The sequence below is a fragment of the Rattus norvegicus genome, chromosome 1, assembly GCF_021556685.1.
Source record: "Rattus norvegicus strain SHRSP/BbbUtx chromosome 1, alternate assembly SHRSP_T2T, whole genome shotgun sequence".
Lineage (NCBI taxonomy): Eukaryota > Metazoa > Chordata > Mammalia > Rodentia > Muridae > Rattus > Rattus norvegicus.
The window spans coordinates 259995028-260014605 of record NC_141534.1 but is presented as its reverse complement, the minus strand read 5'-3'; the positions used below and the strand labels follow the sequence as shown (position 1 = coordinate 260014605).

Below are 19578 nucleotides of genomic sequence, written 5' to 3'. Positions count from 1 at the left end.
AAAAGTAACAATATAAAGTCTTGTCTAAAAGGCCACAAAACATACAGCACCACATAATCTGTATGGCAAAGGCATGTACGTATCAATTTCTATTAGAATTTCTAGAATTAAAACGCCATTACATACCCACCAGACCAGTAAGAGACCAGGTCTCTGAAAACAAGAAGCGAGTGTGTAATAAAACCCCCAGCGGACTGTGTAACCAGGACCTAACCTGTTCCTCTTGAACGAGGCCAGATACAGCCACCGACCGAAGGTCTTGGCCAGCCCTCACTGAGCTGATATCGGACCTGATACCTGGTTGTGGTCCAGCCTGTGCTTGGAGAAACATAGGTCTTTCATTATGGTAAAAGCTGGTGCACTACAGGGAAGTGATCTTTCCACAGACTCAGTAATACCTCTGCTGTAGGTGTTTCCCTGTGAACTTCAGAAATGACAGCCTCCTGTAATCCCAGCTTGTGGTAGTCAGAAACAGGCCTCGGTGGCACATGCTGGCTGGCTGGGCCAGCTAAAGCCAGCAAGCTCCGGTTCAAGCAAGAGACTCTGCCTCAGTATTTAAGGTGGGGAGACATCAAGGAAGGTAGCTGATGACCATTTTTGGCCTACATATGCACACACACACACACACACACACACACACACACACACACATACATACACACACACACAATGTATGTAGACCGCATCCACACATGTACACACATGCACCCACAAACACATGCAGGAAAAGCTCACTTGGTTTTGACAATGCTCTGTTCTGAGATTCAGATGCTCATGCAAGCCCTGTTACCCACCAACCTAACTTCTCTTTCCCATCTTTGTCCTTACGACAGCAGACAAGCCTCCACCCCTACTCTCGTTTTCCTTCTCAAACCACAGTAAAAGCATCCTTGGGATTTCATCAGAGTCCGATTTTGCATCCTTGTGTATCCGAGACTTAGAACCTATAAGCGGGACCCTGTGTTTCCCTGGGACACTCCTGCTTAGTTTTCTTAAATGCCCCTTGGACTCTCTCATTCTGGCTTTAGCATAAAAATACAACGTAGAGACTCCCTCGGTTGCTTTATGCAACTGGTCAGATTCAGGCATGTTGACTTTCTGTCCAGAAATATGGACCAAACCAAGTTTGCAAGCTTTTCAAATGTTCCAAGCACTGGAGGCAGGGTTGGAGGTGGGCTGGGGATGAGACTGAAGGCCTGGAACATGCTAAGGGCGAGCTCTGTAGCCCTGAGCTTCAGGCCCAGCCCGGTAGGGTTCTTGTATACGGAGCAGCCCTCATTCTCTGGGGTTTTTCTTAAATAGGCAACAACTCTGGCGTGCTCTCCTTCTTCCTCATCGGCTGCCATGGGGACAGTGGATGGCTCTGTGTACTTCCTGAACATCCTTGACGTGGAGTCCCCTCAGCTGATTCACCAGGCCTTCCTCTCCAAGTCGCCTGTGAAGATACTGATGTAAGCTCCACCTACACTAGCCACGCTATCCTCAGACCTGCCTATAGGGGGCGCAAGTGAAACACCATTGCTTTTCAGCTCTACCCATTCCTCGCATGTGGTACATTCAGTCCAGCATTCGAAAGGAAGGCAGGTAGAGTGCTAAGTCCCTCGCACACAGTTCCCGCCCAGGAGCAGCCTATTACCAATTTCCAATGTTCCTCTTCAAAGGCATTCTTATCCACAAATAAACAAAAACATCAGTATTTTTGTTCACTTACACGGTCTCCGAATAGTGAGAGCAGGCTACAGTGTGTGGTCTTGTGTGAGGGTACACGTATGTGTGGGAGCATGTGAAGGCCAGAGGTCAACCTTGGGTGTGTGTGTTTCCTCAGACACCATCCACCTTGGTTTGGAGGTGTTTTGTTTTGTTGGGGGGCTGTCTCTCACCGGTCACCGACTGGGCTAGGCCAGTTGGCCTGTGAGGGCCACAGACCTTGTCTCTGCCTCCCCAGCCCTGGGATCACAGTACACAGGCCACTGTGGATTTTTTTTTCTGGGCAGGTTTTGGGGCTCAAACTTGGGTCCTCATGGTTGAGGGGAAAGAACTTATCCACTGAGCTATCTCCCCAGCCCCACTGGAAAATGTGCAACATCCGTGTTAGAGATGAGTCTCATTCTTCTGGATGGTGGCAAAATACCCCATTACATATACATTTCATCATTTCTCTCAACATTGACGGACACATACATTATCTCAAACCCTTGAAGCAATAGTCTCAAAGATACTTCTATTTTGAACATTTTTATACAGGGTGATGAGTCTTGTGGGCCATTTTTATCCACCACCCCACCCCACCCGCCTGCCCTGCCCCGCCCCGTGCTCCATCTCCATCCTCTCCCCATGCTTTGCTCCGCCCCCCTGCTCTCTGCCTCCGCTCCTGCCCCTCCCCCAGACCCACCTCATGCTGTGCTCGCCATACTCTTGCCCTCCAGTTTCCCCATTCCCTTTTTGCTGCCCCATAAGATACATTTTTTACTTTCATGTTTCATTAGCCTCTCTCTTTTGCTCCCCTCCTTAAGATCTTTCTTCCCTCTTTATGGCCCCTTCTACTTCATCACACACACACACACACAAGCATACACACACACATACACTCACACACACATACACACACTCACACACACACACACTCACACACACACTCATACACACATGCACACACTCATATACACACACACACTCATACACTCACTCACACACACACGCATACACACACTCATACACTCACACACACACGCATACACACACACTCATACACACACACACTCATACACACATACACACTCATACACACACATACACACACTCATACACACATACACACACATACACACACACACTCATACATACTCATACACTCATATACACACGCATACACACACACTCATACACTCACACACACACGCATACACACACACTCATACACTCACACACACTCATACACACACACTCATATACACACACTCATATACACACACATACACACTCATACACACATACACACTCATACACACACATACACACACTCACACACACATACACACACATACACACTCACACACACACTTACACACACTCATACACACATACACACACTCACACACACTCACACACTCATACACACATACACACTCATATACACACATACACACACACTCATACACTCACTCACACACACACACGCATACACACACTCATACACTCACACACACATGCATACACACACTCATACACTCACACACACACGCATACACACACTCATACACTCACACACACACTCATACACACACACTCATACACACACACATACACACACATATACACATACACACTCATACACACATACACACTCATACACACACGCATACACACACATACACACTCATACACACACATACACACACTCATACACACATACACACTCACTCACACGCATCTAGGATCTGCATATGAGATAAATATGCAGTATTTGTGAGCCAGATGCTGGTAGCCCGCACTGCACCTTTAATCCCAGCACTCAGGAAGCAGAGGTGGGTGGATCGCTGAGTTCAAGGCTAGCCTGGTCTACAGGGAGAGTTCCTGCACAGAAACCCTGTTTCAAAAACCAAAACAGACAAACAAACAAAGCAGTGTTTGTCTTTTTGAGTCTGGGCTATTAAATTCACCATGACAGTTTCCCGTTCCAACCATTTTCACACATTCACACACACATTCACACATACATGCATTCACACACATTCACACACACATTCAAACATTCACACACACATTCAAACACACATTCACACACACATTCAAACACACATTCACACACATACATTCACACACACACACACGACTCCAATAAAAACACAAAAGGTGAAGCCATAAGATATGTGCAAAAAACCCATAATGAAAAATAAAAAATGAAAGATTTTTTAAAGTACCCTGAATAATCGTTGAGACATAGAACCCTCAAAGAGGCCACTAAATTCTTTCTGTGTTGACCATATACTACTGGACATGGCTTCTGCCCTCCGAATAGTTTGTATCCCCAGGGAGACTCTAGTTACTCATTTGCAAGTAATGATCCATTTGAAGATGCTTCTGGGTTAGGAAGGGGGCACATGCCCGCTTACCTCAGCACTGGGAGCCCATTAGGCAGAGACCCATGCAGGCCCTGTGCACGCTGCCACAGTCTGTGAGTTCCTGTGTGTGTCTGCCCTGCTGTGTGTGTAGAAGGTCTCGTTTCCTTGGCCTCCTCGCTCCCCTCTGCTTTTACAATCTCCTCTTCCACAGGGTCCCCTTAGTCTTAAGGGGAGGGACTTATTGAAGATGCCTCATGTTTGACTGAGCGTTCGGAGGTCTCTCTCTCTCTGCACACTGTCCAATTGTGGGTCTCCGCATTTCCCATCTACTTCAGGAGGAAACTTCTCTGGTGCTGGCTGGGCAAGGCAACATGAGAGGCCAAAATGTCATTAGGAGTCATTTTATGACCACGTTCCTTTAGCAGAACAGTAATATATGGGCTCCCCCTAGGTCCCTGACCTATCTAGTCTCAAGGTTTTGGCCACAGATGGGTTCCATCTCACGAGAAGGGCCTTAAGTCTAGTCAGATGTTGGCTGGTTCCCCCCACAAGCTTTGTGTCTCTACTTCATTGGTATGTCTTGCAGGCAGGTCACCATTGTAGATCAAAGGCTTGCTCGGCCTGCTCTCTTAGACAGCCCAGGACCACCTACCCAGGGGTAGCACCACCCACAGTGGGCTTGCCCCGCCCCGCATCACACGTAAGGCACAAAATCGAGACAATGGCCCTGCAGACTTGGCTACAGGCCAATCTGATGCCGCCATTTTCCAGTCGAAGTTGTCTGTTGTTCCCAGATGACCCCGGCTTGGGTCAAGTTGACCAAACAAATAAACAAACAAAACCTCAGCCCGCAGAATTTCTTACAGGAATATGGACGAGGGTTACCCATAGGCAGCAGAAGTGACTCAAAGACTGCGTCGCAAAAGCCCACCCAAGTGTGAGACAGCTGACTAAAGCTGAAAACCGGGAGCGCATGGCTCAGCTCCTAGACAGCCCGGCAGGTTGCAGAGTGTGCTTTGTGTACTTTGCCGGGCGAGCCTCCTGTGCGCGCAGCTCGGCTTGTGTGACTGTCTCTCAGCCGGCCTTTCTGCTCCTATGGGCTTTGGGAGGGGCGTTGCCCAACACTAGTCCTGCCAATCCATGAACGCTGAAACTCTTTCCATTTTCCAGCGACTTCAACTTCTTTCCCAGGGGATAAAGTTTTCATCACTGAGGTCTTTCCCCTTCGGATAGGTTTATTCTTAGGGTTTTGGTTTGATTGTTTTAATCTGTTGTGAATTGGATATTTTTCCAAATTTCCTTTTTTTAGCCTATTTTCATTGGTATAAATAAAGGCTACTGGATTTTGCATGTAGATTTTATATTACTACTCAGCTAAAAGGATTACCTACTTGGAGTTTTCCGATGAAGTCTGTAGGATCTTTTAAGTATCATGTGACTTGCAAATAACGACGCTTTGATTCCCTCCTTTCCTAGCTGTATCCCTCTTATTTCACTCCCTTGTTTTATTGTCCTAAGACGTCGGGCATCACTCACATTAAATAGCGGAGAGAGTTGGCATTCTTTTCTTTTCTCCATATTTTAACAGGTATGCTCTGATTGTTCCCCAACTTGTAGAATTTGGACTACGGGTTTGTCATACGTACTCTTGGTTAGGCACAGAAAGATTCCTGAAACTCCTTGGAATTTCTGTCCTTTTATTGAAAAGGGACATTAAATTTCGTCAAAGCCTTTTCTGTGTGCATCAAGGAGATTGTGCGATCTCTACCCCTAAGTCTATGTTTGTATGTTGTTTTGCATTATGTTGCAGATCTTGAACCTACATTGTATCCCGGAGATGAAACCAATTTATTCATGATATCCAAACTGTCCCTGCGGATCTCTGAGGCCCCTAGAGCAGTGGGGAGGCAGGAGTGACCCTCCTCCTTGTCCCCTGCTCTTCTGTACTGTGTGTTTTTGTGGGCCGCCTCTTTCCCAGACCTTTTCCTTCTCCTGTGGTTCACATTGCTCTGTTCTTTTCTATTTTGAGAAACATGTACAAGTGTTTCACCAAGTTGTTCCTCTTTTTCCATGGGGCAGTTGTAAGGTACTGAAATGCCAGACCATCTCTAGCTAATCTGCCAATATATTTTACTGTTATGGGGTCCGCTTAAATCCAGCATAACTTAAACACCAGGTCAATGCAGATGACAAAAATCTATTGTAATCAAACCCCTACTGATCGATCAGGGCCACAGAACAGACTCTGAATTAAAACAACGAGCCAGGATATCAATATTTAAGTGCAAATCATAAATATCTGTGCCAAGTTATTACATTTTTTTCCCGCCAATCAGGATGGGAGTTGGTTTCTGGGCCTGGGAACATGAATGTGGTTTCGCCCAGCCCACAAGATGGAGACATTATCTTTGAGATGGCTTTCCTTACAAGTTATCTCTGAGATGACCGAACTCACATAACTGTCTTTTTATAAGTTGTCCGTTAGATGCTGGACTCACACTCCTTCCATTACCAAAATGAAAGACCTGTCTATCTTTTTTTTTTTTTTTTTCAGAGCTGGGGACCGAACCCAGGGCCTTGAGCTTGCTAGGCAAGCGCTCTACCACTGAGCTAAATCCCCAACCCCAAGACCTGTCTATCTTTCCTGAGCGCTTTTTTGATTGGCTAGTTGTCGGCCTGGGAGTTTTTTGATTGGCTGGCTGTTGGCTTTTGTTTTGTTTCAGTGCTTAGAACTGAAACCCACCCCCACCCCCCACCCCCCACCCCCCCACCCCCCGCCCCCGGCCTTGCGTGTGGTGGGCGGGGCTTCGTGTGTGGTGGGCGGGACCTCTGCCAACCCTCCTGTGGCTTCTTGATTATGTATTTGTAAATTAACTTTGGGATAGCATTGGCTCAGAGGGGAATCAACATGTAAGATGTCCGCTTTTATAAGGTCATAGAATATTTTAAAATCACAAACGATGGGGCTAAGGGTGTAGCCTAACGGCAGATGGCTTACCTTGCGTGCACAGGACACGCAAAGCACAACATAAATAACCTGAATCCATAGATAAATGCCACCCACGCTAAGAGTGGCTGGTTTTGAATGTGTTTCTGTGGTCGCGCATCTGGCAAGCTTGCTTGCCACCAAGCGGGTGAAATGAAGCACAATGGCCACGTTGGGTCTCTTCTCTTCCAGTTACGACCAGCGAGGAATCTTTCTGTTAGTCGGTACAGAAGAGGGAAAAATCTTTGTCATCGATGCCAGACCCTCAAAGTCATTCCAGATTTTTGGATACACTGGTATGATACAGGATGTTTGTGAGTTTAAAATTTATGCCGAATAATTGAAAGTTAAGATTTTGAATTATATCAAAACAATTACGTATGTTGTATTTCCCTGAAAAATGAAATTTTAAATAGAAGTTAAGCTTCTATATTATATTTAGAGAAATTGAGAGTATTAGACTTGTCTAATATGTAACTGATGCTATTAAAAAAAAAAACCCTTGTATCAACTACTGAGTTGGTAAAAGGTTTGAACATTTTGATATGACAAGGGAAAGAATAGATGCTTTATGACTGTAATAGTTTTAAAAACTTTTTACCTCTGACCTATGCTTAATAATTAATATTTCTACATACCTTTAGTCTCAAATGTGTGTGCTCCCCAAGATATATTCATAAATTCATTCATTCATTTATTAAAAAAAAATTCCTAAGTACCTACTAAATACAAAATGTTGAATGTGGCTCTTGTGGGGGATGGGAAGGTCCAGGAAACAATTAAGTGCTGTGTAATTCTTCAGAGAATACTAAGAGAAGGCAAGAGGGGATGAAGGAACTCCAGCTGAGGGGTGCCAAAGACAAAGGGGGACTGTATCTATCCCAGGGGAAGTAATGATTCCGAACACTTTCATATGCGTGGGATGGGACACACTAGTGCTACAACTCAAGAAGACCTAAGTGGAAGGTTTTGGCAGATAACCATGGCATTCTGTCTTCTTGGGCCATTAGCTTCCATCTTGTCAAGACAGTGACCTAACTGCTCACTGGGCCAAACAGCAAACCCAGTCTGTAAGTTAGCTGTGGGTACAGTAGAGCCTAAGGCTGGCAGCAGAGAGGCTGCACCTGCTGCTTCAACAGTCCAGTTTCTAACTAATGAGGTTGGGAGGTTTGATCTGTCACTATATATTATCATGCTAAGTTCTGTACCAGAGGGTCTAGCCTACAAGTGAATTCTCTAGGTTGCCGGTTAGCAGCTTTTGTGCAAACCGTGCTCCTTCATTTAAAACTATTAGTCAAATAAAAACGGCTACGGCCAATCGCTAGAGGAATTAGAGTCGGGCAGGTCTTTCAGTTACCTAGTTGATCGGGCGGAAAGAAAGAGAAGGCTACGTGAGAGTGGAGATGCCATGAGCACGCAGCAGGAGAAACAGCAGGTATCTGGGGTACACCACCGGGGAGGTAGCCAGGCCAGCAGTTAGAAGCATAGATTAGGGGTTACCTCCCGGTAACTGTCAAAGCCAAATTAAAAAAAAAAAATCCGAGTCTCATTTCTTTTTAAGCTCATCAGGGATAAGCTTTAATTGGTTGTGCCACAAGGCTGGCCTGCAGGCAGGAGGGGGGAAACTGGGAATCCACAGGAATCCTCACTTCTCACTGAAACCACAGGCAGAGAACAAAGCGGTGAAGAAAACCACGGATGTCCCAAGTAGTGGGGTGCCTGTGTCATCCCTTCCAGAAACAGCTCAAGGAAGACAGGCTGGGCCAGAGTCCTGACAGGCATGAGTAGGGCATGCTGGTCAGTTAACAGATGTTCCCTGAGAGACAGTGGGTCATGCAGGAAAGAGTTGGTACTTCCCAAGGGTCAGACTCAGTGTCAGGGGCATTTCCACTACACACGTAAGGATGCCGAGAACACCACTGTCTGAGTTACCCAGTGGAAGAGCCCTGGAACTGGATGGCACCCAGATGGGAGCCAGGGCATGAGCACATAGATACAGTGGGCGGAACAAAGACGGCAGGCATCCCTGTTGGAGCATAGGCATGACTAAACCCACCTGACCAGATAATCAGAAATATGCCCCCATTGGTTTATCGAATAGGTCCCATAACTCCTGCTAACGGGTCACTGTAAAAGTCAGTCAACAAAATGTGCTACTTGGGACTGAGTGAAGAAGTGTCGCCATTGTGACACACCGAAATACAAGTCGGTGCAAGTGTGTGTGCGAGTTTAAAATGTTAAATATTAACAAAGGACCATGCTGAGGATTTGGGCAAAGTAATCGCTCGTACATCTTAGAATGATGCGTGATTCTTTAAATTCAGTCAGCGACCACCTGTAGAGTCAATCCCCATTCACTTTCAGAGTCAAGCAAGGACATGCTGCAGATATCCACGGTGTCACACGTGGAATCGGATGTGGTCGAAGTGCTGGTGTTGTCCCCGCTTTCAGAAACGGGCAGAAGCAGGCTGGAGTACTTCACCCTGCCTATCATGTTACCACAAGGTGACTTAATTGAGCAGCCCAGCCCCTTCTCCCTGCCCCCATAAATTGCTCTAGTCCATCTCTGGCTTCTTGGTAAAGTGGTTGCTCTCTTTGCATCTTTACAAAGCAATACTCTGGCTGTGAAATGTGTGAAGTGTAGCTTCCTCTGTGCCTCGGGACTCAGAAATGTTTCTTTGTCTCTTTGTTTGTTTGTTTGTTTGTTTGTTTGTTTGTTTTAAATATGAGAAAAGGAACAAGATCAGCTGCCACGCCAAGTTGATCTGTCATTTTGTGATGGTTTTTGTTCTGTGGTTTTAAATAGTCCCCGTTAAATTCAGATACATTACAGTGCAGTTACCTAGTCTTATAAAACAGCTCACTGGGTTCTTTAAAAGGCTGAGAGAAAACAGATACTCTTTTTGTCTCAGATGGCAAATTTATCTAGCCAGAAAATTTGAAAATATAGAACAGGGCAGATCTCTGTGAATTCAAGGACAGCCTGAGCTATATGCAAATTCCAGACCAACCAGAGTACATAATGAGACCCTTTCTCACATAAAAAGGGAAGGGAGTGGAAGAAGGAGAAGGGAAGTAGGGAAGAAGGAGAGGGTGGAAGGACCATTCCTGTAATCTCAGCAGCACTTGAGAGGCAGAGGCCGGATTGTTCCAAGTTCCAAGGTGGCCAGGGCCACCTTTATCCAAAAAGACAGGAAAGAAGGAAGGAAAGAGGAAGGAAGGAAGGAAGGGAGGGAGGAAGGAAGGAAGGAAGGGAAGGAGGGAGGAAGGAAGGAAGGAAGGGAGGAAGGAAGGAAGGAAAGAAGAGAATCTTGGTATTGTCCTGTTTATTTTAATTTTTAAGCTAATTTGAAACAAAAGGCTGTGATAATATAGTTTACTATCAGCATTCAGTATCCCTGGTTGAGGCAAATTGTTTTTAAACAATCATTTTTAAAAATTTGCAAATAGCCCCAGTCCTGTTAATCAGGCGTTTACAACTTTCTTTCTCATCCCATAACTGTGCGTAACGGTTTTTGGCATGAACGTTCTGGTGCGTGTATGTGAGCTCTCCTCTTTTCCTAATCTAGTGGTCCCTGAAAACTTCGCTGATGAAAGAGGACGGCTGAAGGACAACTTCACCCACAGGTACCTGTATGAGGTGGAGCACGCTCTGTCCTCTGCCGTGCTGGGCTTCTCAGAATCCAAAATCTATGGCTTCTGCAGCCAGGTGCCGTACATCTGCAGCTATACAATGCCTGTAAAGGTAAGCCAGCCGCCGGTCAGCACATGACTTCACTGGAGGGGTCATATCAGCCTCTCGTTCAGTTAGAGTGGCTGACATGGCTGGTTCCTCCATCCCGAATACAACTGAGTGGCCTCACGTTTATGCCACACACATCATTCATGTCAGATAAGTAGGCAGGTGATTAGTGTTTGCTTAGTGCCTTAAAAAGTATCTGGTATAAGATCTGTTCCATAGATGTTCTAGGAGCTAACAGGTAGATCGTTTCCTTTGAACCCCGATACCTTGGCACTAAGTAAAATCTCACAAAACAATTAAACCATGCTTCTGCCACGTTCCTTCATCTCTCTTCAAACTCCTACCGTTCTGTGACAGCTCCTGTTGCACATACCAAGCCCAGTGCCCTGCCTGCTGCCTTCCAGCATTCACCACCCACTGATGCTGCCTTCAGATCCTGGGGAGAAGGATCCACCCTAGGCTTCTTTAAATTATTTTTATCTCTCTGGTCTTTTCCCTGTGTGACTGGTATTAGACATAGAAATTAAGAAAAAAAAGAAGAGACAGTTCATGGTAACTTGGGATATTAGAGAAGTGTTGTAAGAAGCAAGATTCCCACGAGTCTTTGAGGGATGGGTCCGATTTGGAGCCAGGAAATAGCACGTGCACCCCAAGGGAGGAGCGTGGACAGAGGAAGTGGAAGAGGACTGGGGGAAGCTGACAAGGATCTTTCAGACAGAAGGAAGGTCATGTCTGAGGCTTGGAGAAAGGGGCTGCATGGGAAGATGCACAGTGAGAAATTGGCAACTTGTATTTCGATTCGCACATGATGGTATACGATGGCGGGAAACCAAGAGTGTCAGCCAGGGTAGGCTTGGAGCCTTAATGGCAGAATTACATGTAAAGAAGCCAGTCCTGGGCGGAGATGTAGACCAGTGGCTATGAGTACCCACTTGTCATGCAAAGGAGCCTGGGTTTGATCCCAGCACCAAAAAGGAAAGAAGGAAGGTAGGAAGGAAAGAAGGAAGGAAGGAAGGGAGGGAGGGAGGGAGAGAGGGAGGGAGGGAGGAAAAGGAAGATTGAGCTCTTTAGCTGGCAAAAATCAGCTTTAATTTGCAAATATGTAACTCTGATTGATACACGGTATAAACACAGGTGCCTACTCTGACCCACACAAGGATAGAGTCCCCAGATTTGAACCTGACCACATATGTAGCACACATATGTAGCACACACCCGCAAAACCAACACTGCTACTGGCCCAATCTTTTCAATAATGTCCTCCTTTGCTTTGATTGGCAGGAGCACACCGGCATCTGTATCCTTAAGCCTCAACAAAAAGTCCAGAGCAAACAGTATGGAGCCGGAACAATCTATCTGTCCTCTCACGGATTATGGCTTATAACAATAGCTAAATGTGGAGTTCTCTGTATCCGAGATATGTTCAGTCTGGTAAATTAACAAAAAAGAAAATCTGAGTGGAGGAAGTGGGGCGGGGTGGGGGGGGAGACTTGGAGAGATTGCCTAGTGGTTAGAGCATCTGTTGCTCTCGGGGAAGACTCAGGTTCAGTTTCCAACATCTGCGTGTGGCTGACAAGCAGTCCCAAGGGACCCGGCACCCTCTTCTTGCTTCCATGGACACCAGGCATACATGTGATGCACATGCATGCACGCAGACAAAACACTCATACATGTAAAATTAAAATAAATGCTTTTTCTAATTATATAAAAGCACACGGTGTAGGAGGCAGAGAGAGAGGGCTCTGCTTACCTCTTCCTGATGACCCAGGTTTGGCTCCAGCACCTGGGCTGTGTGGTTCACAACTGCCTGTAAATTCTCTCTCAGGGGCTCCTGTGCCCTGGCCTCCTCTAGCATCTAAGCTCCTGTGTATATACCCATGCATGCTCACAATTAAATAGGAATAAATTTCACAGTGTGGGGCATGTTCTCGGATTTTGGGTAGGAACAAACCACTTAGAAAAGGAATCGGGACTTCCGTAAGTAAATTGACTCAATGTCCTGTTTTCTCTCTAATTTTGTAAACTCTCTGTGCGTGCGTGTGACCATTTTTTAACATTCTTGTCAGTCAGCTTATCACTCTAAAGAAGGAAACACCAGCCAGGACAGCGAGGCCTGCACACAGAACACTGGGCAGGGAGGGCACCGCAGATGGGCTGCTGCCCAGCTTATCTGCAAGCTGTCCCTTAAAGACTCACGGAGGGGCGCTTAACTTCTGACTCTCTGCTGCAACGTCAGAGAAACTGCTCCCTGGCCCCTAGAGGCTCATGGGAAAGAAAATGATGTGCTTAGTAACAGTGCTAGCCTAGTCTGGAGGGCCTTGGCTTGTTGCTGCTGTCCTCAACCCTTCAAAGATGCTGGGGGAACAGAAGGTGGCAGCGAGAGCCCTTGTCTGAGTCTTCGGGCACTAGCATCCGGTTTCCACAGCCCGCAGACCTCTGAGACACTGAGAAACCGGTCAGAAAGTGGGGCGTGCTTTTCTAGGTTTGAGACTGCTGCATGGTCCATTGTGTGACTTGATTTGCCCAGTGATTCCTTCCCAGTTTTTCACTCGTCTCCTCCACACACTGGAAATATCATACCCACCCATGAGACAACACTCCCACATGTCCACAGATACCGTTGTCTCTGGCTGGGCACATAGTAGTTCCTTTTCTTCTCGTTTAGAAAGAAAGCAAATTTGGACGAACTCAATATGGTTCTAGAGGAAAACCGTTGAGTTTCTTAGGGAGTGGGTCTCTCTCTCTCTCTCTCTCTCTCTCTCTCTCTCTCTCTCTCTCTCTCCTGTGTGTGTTATCATGTTCCCTGGGGTGGGGCGTGCAGGCCCACACACACTATAGTGAGGATGTCAGAACACACAGAACACAAACTTCCCTTTGTTGCCACCAAAGCCGGGCTAGCTGGCCCACAGGCTTCTGGCGAAGTCTTTGTGGGTACAGGCAGGGATCTGGATGCTCCTCGAATGGCTTCCTCTAGCCTTTAAGTGGGTTCTAGAGATTGAAGTTCATGCTGTGAGGCTTGCGCTGCAAGCACTTTATGCCCTGAGGCATCTCTCCAGGCCTAGAGGGTTTTTTTTTTTAAAGTGAATGATTGCAAACTATGCTACCCCGTCAGAAGCTCGGTGCAGCTGACAGTGACCCGACACGACAAGGCAGAGCACCTCATAGATAAAGTTATTCATGGAACAGTTGCAAGACAAAAAAAAAGAAAAGAAAATCCTGAGTTTCCTGCACAAAGACATCGTAAATTAAATGAGCTTTGGTACAAAATCAGTACTTAAGTGCTATCAGGCAGCCATGACACAAAACAGGGACAACCCAACAAGAGGAAAAAGTCCCAAGAAATCTGATTGTTAAGTAGAAAAGCAAGGTGTATAAGTAAGTGCATATGCATATAATATTCTGCAAATATTATCAGTGGAAAAGTTATATTTACATAAAGTTTTCCGAATGGCTCTGGATGGTATTGTACTCACAGCTTCCAGGGGAAATGCTGGCCATGGAGTCGGAGGAAATTTCATGCCAGCCTCTCTGATAGCTTTCTTGCTTTAAACCACTTGAAAGTCTTGTCTACTTAAAAACCTATGTGGAAAGACGTCAGGCTCGAGGGCCGGGGTGACAGCTGTAGGTTTTCACTAGAAGAGCCTAAACTGTTGTCATGTGTTGCACACATCCGTGATGTGCTGGTGTGGATGTCTTAGTTGGTTTCATTAGCACACCCTAGGGCATTGTCATCTTCTTTCCCCGGATTTCTCCTCACCTTCCCTTAACACACTCAGCCACTTTACAGAAAACACATCCCGCCCGACTCATTGGAGGCGCCCAGCTTTGCTCACCCAAGGTCCCTCCCCTAACTCCACAGCCTTCAGCAAGTACACAGACAGGGTGTCTGGTGGGCTGGCCTAAGCCACTGGTTCCAATCCTGCTCCACCCACATTACATAAAGTGGTGGGAAAATAAGTCAATCCTGGTTTGAACTAGAAGTTTTAAGTGCCGAGTATTACCAAGAGCTACTTTTGTACCAATAAAAATGTCTTCAGAAGTACAGAAGAAAATTACCCACAAGCAAAGGTACATGTGACCATGTGAGACACACACACACACACTCACATACTCTCACATAGACACACACACAGACACACACTCAATCACACACTACACACACACACACACACACACACACACACACAACGTACCATGTAACAGAGAATTAGATAATTTCTTCCTTTTATTGAGGATACCTTTGTTCGATGTCGGAGTCATTCTCACCATGGTCAAGGGATTCAGAACATGAAAATGTCAATGGACGGACAGCACATCCTGGTGAATGGGAAAGACGACAACACCCTGGTCTACCTCAAGTGGAAGTGAGTATGTGCACAGTGGCGCAGCGTGACGTGATGCCTGTTTTAAGTTCAAAAGGGCAGTCTCTCCAGCAAGAGGCTGTCGTGCACAGGGTTCTGAGAGGAGGACACACACACACACACACACACACACACACACACACACACACACACACACCATGCTTGCTGCACAAGCCACAGGGAGGGTTCTGGGGCATACTGGCTACCTCTTGTTGACTGGAACTTGACCCTGAGGTTGTTAGTGACCCGGGTTTGAGAGTGTCATGTGTGCGGGTGGCTGGGGTGTGGCCGTGGTGTTAGTTGGCTTCGTGTGAAAGGGTGGTTCAGAGGGAATTATCGCTGGGAACTGGCTCATCCCAGGTCAGTAACAGGACACCAAAAGACGGGTTGGACTTTAAGCGCAGTCTCACAGGGAAGCTCCCTTTGGCAAACGTAATTTTAAAGCACAGCCTTCCTTGGTGAGGCATGGGGATTGTTGTAACACTTTGGAGCACCGCTTATTTCAAAGACTCACTTCAAGATGGCGTGACCGCGCCCATTTCATATATGAGAGCCATGAGTAAGACAGAGACTCACCTCAATACACAAGTCCTGACACGGCCGTACGGCGAATGGACAAACAGTGCCTCAGGCAACAGCAAACAGTGCAGGAGCCCTGTTTAAAAAGGAAAGACACTTCCAGAAGTCAGTAATCGCCTGAACTCCCACACCTAACAGAGTTGTGTTTGGAACCTTGGTTCAGGATTTAATGAGCCTTGCAACTATAGGCATGCGACGAAACTTCTACCTCAAGCCATGTGGGTCGTGACTCTCAAAAGTCGTCTTTATGGCCCGGGTCACCTCAACATGAAGAATTAATATTAAAGGGTGGCGAGGTCTGTAGCTTTGGTGGTCTCGGTAGCAATGCATCTCGGTTTGCCCTTTCCTCTGCCTGCCTCAGCGTCAGCACTGACCCAGTTTGCTTTTCTGTCACCCTGGTGAGCACCATGGCCACTCAAGGAAAAGAAGGTTTGTTTCAGCCTACAGGTCTGTAGTTCACCATTGAGGGAAGCCAAGGTAGAAACTCAAGGCAGGAGCTTGAAGGAGAAACCTCAGAAGAGCACTGCCAGCCGTCTTGCCTCCCCTGGCTCACCTACCAAGGGATGGATGGCATCAGTCACTATATGCTGGGCGACTGTTTGTCAGCCAGCAGGAGGATGCCCCAGAGCCTTGCTCATAGGCCAGTTTAATAGAGGCAGTGCTCATGTGACAAAGCCTGTTGCATTCTGGGGGCTCACAGCAGCGGCTCTTCTGTGCCTAGCCCAAGGCCATGCTCGGTGAAGGGTACAGGATAGCAGAAGGAAGGATCACCCAAGAAGGGTCAGGAGCCTGAGTCCTTCAAAGTCCATGGAAGGGTCCTCTTCTTAGAAATAGAGGCCCAACAATTAAAGGGCACTGTGGAGAACTTCCCATGTTTCTTTGTGTAGTTGTCTGGAAATAACATTGGTAAATGCGGAATTTTAAAGTCTCTCTCTCTCTCTCTCTCTCTCTCTCTCTCTCTCTCTCTCTCTCTCTCTCTCTCTCTCTCTCTAGGAGGCTTGGATCAAACATAGCAAATGAGATCTTTGAACACTGCCATCAACTAATGCTCAGTCTGGCCAAGACCGTGGAAACAGAGTGTGACTACCTGGCTTCGCCAGATTACCAGTGTGTACCTCCAGAAGAAGAGACAACTGAATTCCAGGTAGCTGGCTTGCCTTCTCCCTCTCCATAAACAATATGCAGATTTCCATCACCGTTTCTAAGTACATAGGCAATGCTATTTTTTTCTTACCCAGATGTCCAGTGATTTTTTTTCAACTAGAATGTAAGCCACATCTGATCGAAAATTAAGCTTTTCTCAAAATGATCACAAACGTTATATCTCAGATTTCACTTAAACGATGGAGTAAGATCCGGACATGCTCAAAAACTTTTTTTAAAAAAATCAATTATTTGTAGAAATTTGGCCTGGTGCTTCCTCCCTGCCCTGTGTGCCCAGAAATAAGACTCAGACTCACCATATATTTACAGATACCCTCGACTCTCCTTTGAGTAGTTCATAACTTAAATTCAACCCATTTGTCCTAATTCGTTTTCTGCTGCATGGCTGGTTACCCGTGCTCAGGAACCACACGTTTATCCTGTCACGGCTTTGGGCGAGCCTTCCACACCTGGCTCTATCCCAGAATTTTTTTCTCCCTCCCACATGTCTCACCTCCTAGCTCCTGCCTGAGCCATAGGCCATCAGATTTCTTACTGACAGGTGCCACACCCACTTGGACACAAGATATTCTGTCTACAAATATTGGCGGCTGATGGAAGCAGGTCCCTCTACCTCCATATAATATTCATGATTTAGGAAGTCTCAGCCTGGAACACAGGCTTAGTTGGTTGTTCAGCGAATAGCTTTTTAAAATTAAATATAATCATATTGTCATAATAAACTCATATATGAAAGTATCGTACCTCTAGGAATACGTGTCTACTGAAATACTCCTCTCTAACCCCGTCTCACTGGACCTTCACACAGTTAAAGTGGCCGTTCTGAAGCAATGGGGCTTTCCTGGGTATTTTTATACTTCAGGTGCCAATTATGACTTGGTTGGTTTTTGTTTTGTTGTTTTGTTTTGTCATTTCTGTTTTTGAGACAAGTCCCATTCCATAGCCCTGGCTAGCCTGGAACTTGCTTGTGTAATAGGCCGGCCTTAAACTCAGAGATCGGCCTACCTCTGCCTAGTACATTTTTATATATGGTTCCACCACAAAAAGAAAAGGCCTTCCGACAGAACTGAAAGGCCTTCAGCAAATAATTATTGGGTGCCTACAAAGCGTTAGTCTGTGATAGACACAGCGATGGACGAGAGGGAACGTTCTGCTTTCTCGGTGTTCCCTTTCCAGTGGTGCAGCTGGCGGACAGAGAGATGGGTGCATAAGCAAACAGGCAAGGTTGGTTAGTGAGCCGGTGCTATTTGTGACATTAGACAGGTTGAACGACAGGGCCTGCCGGGCCAGCCTCTCCATAAGCTGAGATCAGACTTAGAAGACAACGCCCCCCAGGAAAGCAGAAGGGCCAGCAAAGTCAGGGACGAGGAGCAGGGAGCTTGGTGTGTGATTTGCAGGGATCAGCAGAAGGCCTGTGCAGGCAAAGCCCTGAGGGACAGGCTTCGTAGACCAAGAGAAGAAGAGTCTAGCTTTGTGTTGCACACGTGTATCTACCAAAGCAGAGGGGTAACAGAACTGGGCTTTCGTTTCCAGCTTTGAAGTGAGAGCTTGCTGCTTTGAGGAAAATGTGCCCTGGAGGCCACAGAGTTGGAGCAAGGAGATTCCTAGAGAGAAAGTGGCAGTAGGGAGTGCCACGGTGGAGAAAGTGCTGAGGTCGGTGTCAGAGACTAGATTAGGAGATCCAACCAAGGAACGGACATAGAGGGGGATGAAAAGACTCAAGGATGACTCACAGACACCTTTGAACAGCTGTGTGAAAGACAGCACTCTGAGTAGGAATGGGATGCGCTGTCAAAGAGCCAGCAGCTTCAATAGTAATAATAATAAAGGACAGGGTCTAAGGTCAGTTTTTACTCATGCTGAGGGTCAGAAGTCTATACAGCATCCATGAAGCAATCCCAAAAAGCCCAGGCTGTGGGACAGATGAACCTTGAGTCCTTGGAAGAGGCTAGCACTGGGGATGCTGATTTGAGAGCCAAAGGTATGTGGATTGAGTCGAAAGCCCCGGGAAGGTCATAGCGACGGACGAACGGTGAGAAGCAGAAGAGGAGCAGGTGGGATGCTCCTAGAGAGCCAAAGGGAGGATCCCGGGGAGCAGAGGAGAGAGAGAAAGGCAACCTGCAAGGCAACGGCAGAACCATAGCGCAGAGATACCCACGAGAATCTCAGACACAGGGTACGAAGGGGAGCATGGCAGTGAGCTGAAGGCAGCGTTCCTACACAGTAGAGTGTCTGCCTAAGGGTGAGAGCCCCGGGAGAGGAGGGAGACATGATGCAGGAGGAAATGGGGTGAGGATTGTGAGACAACACAACAACAACAACAATAACAACAACAACAACAACACCCAGTGGGGAGGAGGGAGGAGTAAGCTCCTAAGTAGTAGAATGGACTCTGATGGGCAGAAGCCTGTGGTCCACAGGGCAGGAAAGAGGCAGGGAAACCCGACCCCAGTGGGAACCGTGTCCGTCCTCCTTAACCCTTTCTGAGTGACTTTCTTGTCACCTGCAGAATAGCAGTTAGGTTTGTAGCAACGTTGAAGTGTTCTTGTTTCGTTTAATGTCCTATTATCAGTCTTTAAAACATCTTGATCTCTGTGCTGGCAGAGATGTAAGGATTTAAGAATTCATTTAGATGGGTGTCATTTTTTAACTGGGACAAGTGCAAAGGGGTTCAGCGAAAGGGTG

At 46.7% G+C, this 19578-nt stretch overlaps 1 protein-coding gene across 3 annotated transcripts in view; it reads left to right on the top strand.

Moving 5' to 3' along the window:
• Positions 1-19578, top strand: part of Cfap43 (cilia and flagella associated protein 43) — an 87536-nt gene that overhangs the window by 35767 nt on the left and 32191 nt on the right. For 2 of the 3 annotated variants that reach the window (NM_001432356.1, NM_001432360.1), the window contains 7 exon segments: positions 1303-1451; positions 7240-7343; positions 9412-9552; positions 10617-10792; positions 12071-12220; positions 15023-15153; positions 16723-16873. In NM_001432356.1, coding sequence (NP_001419285.1) covers positions 1303-1451; positions 7240-7343; positions 9412-9552; positions 10617-10792; positions 12071-12220; positions 15023-15153; positions 16723-16873 — 1002 coding nt within the window. 3 annotated transcript variants of the gene reach the window in all.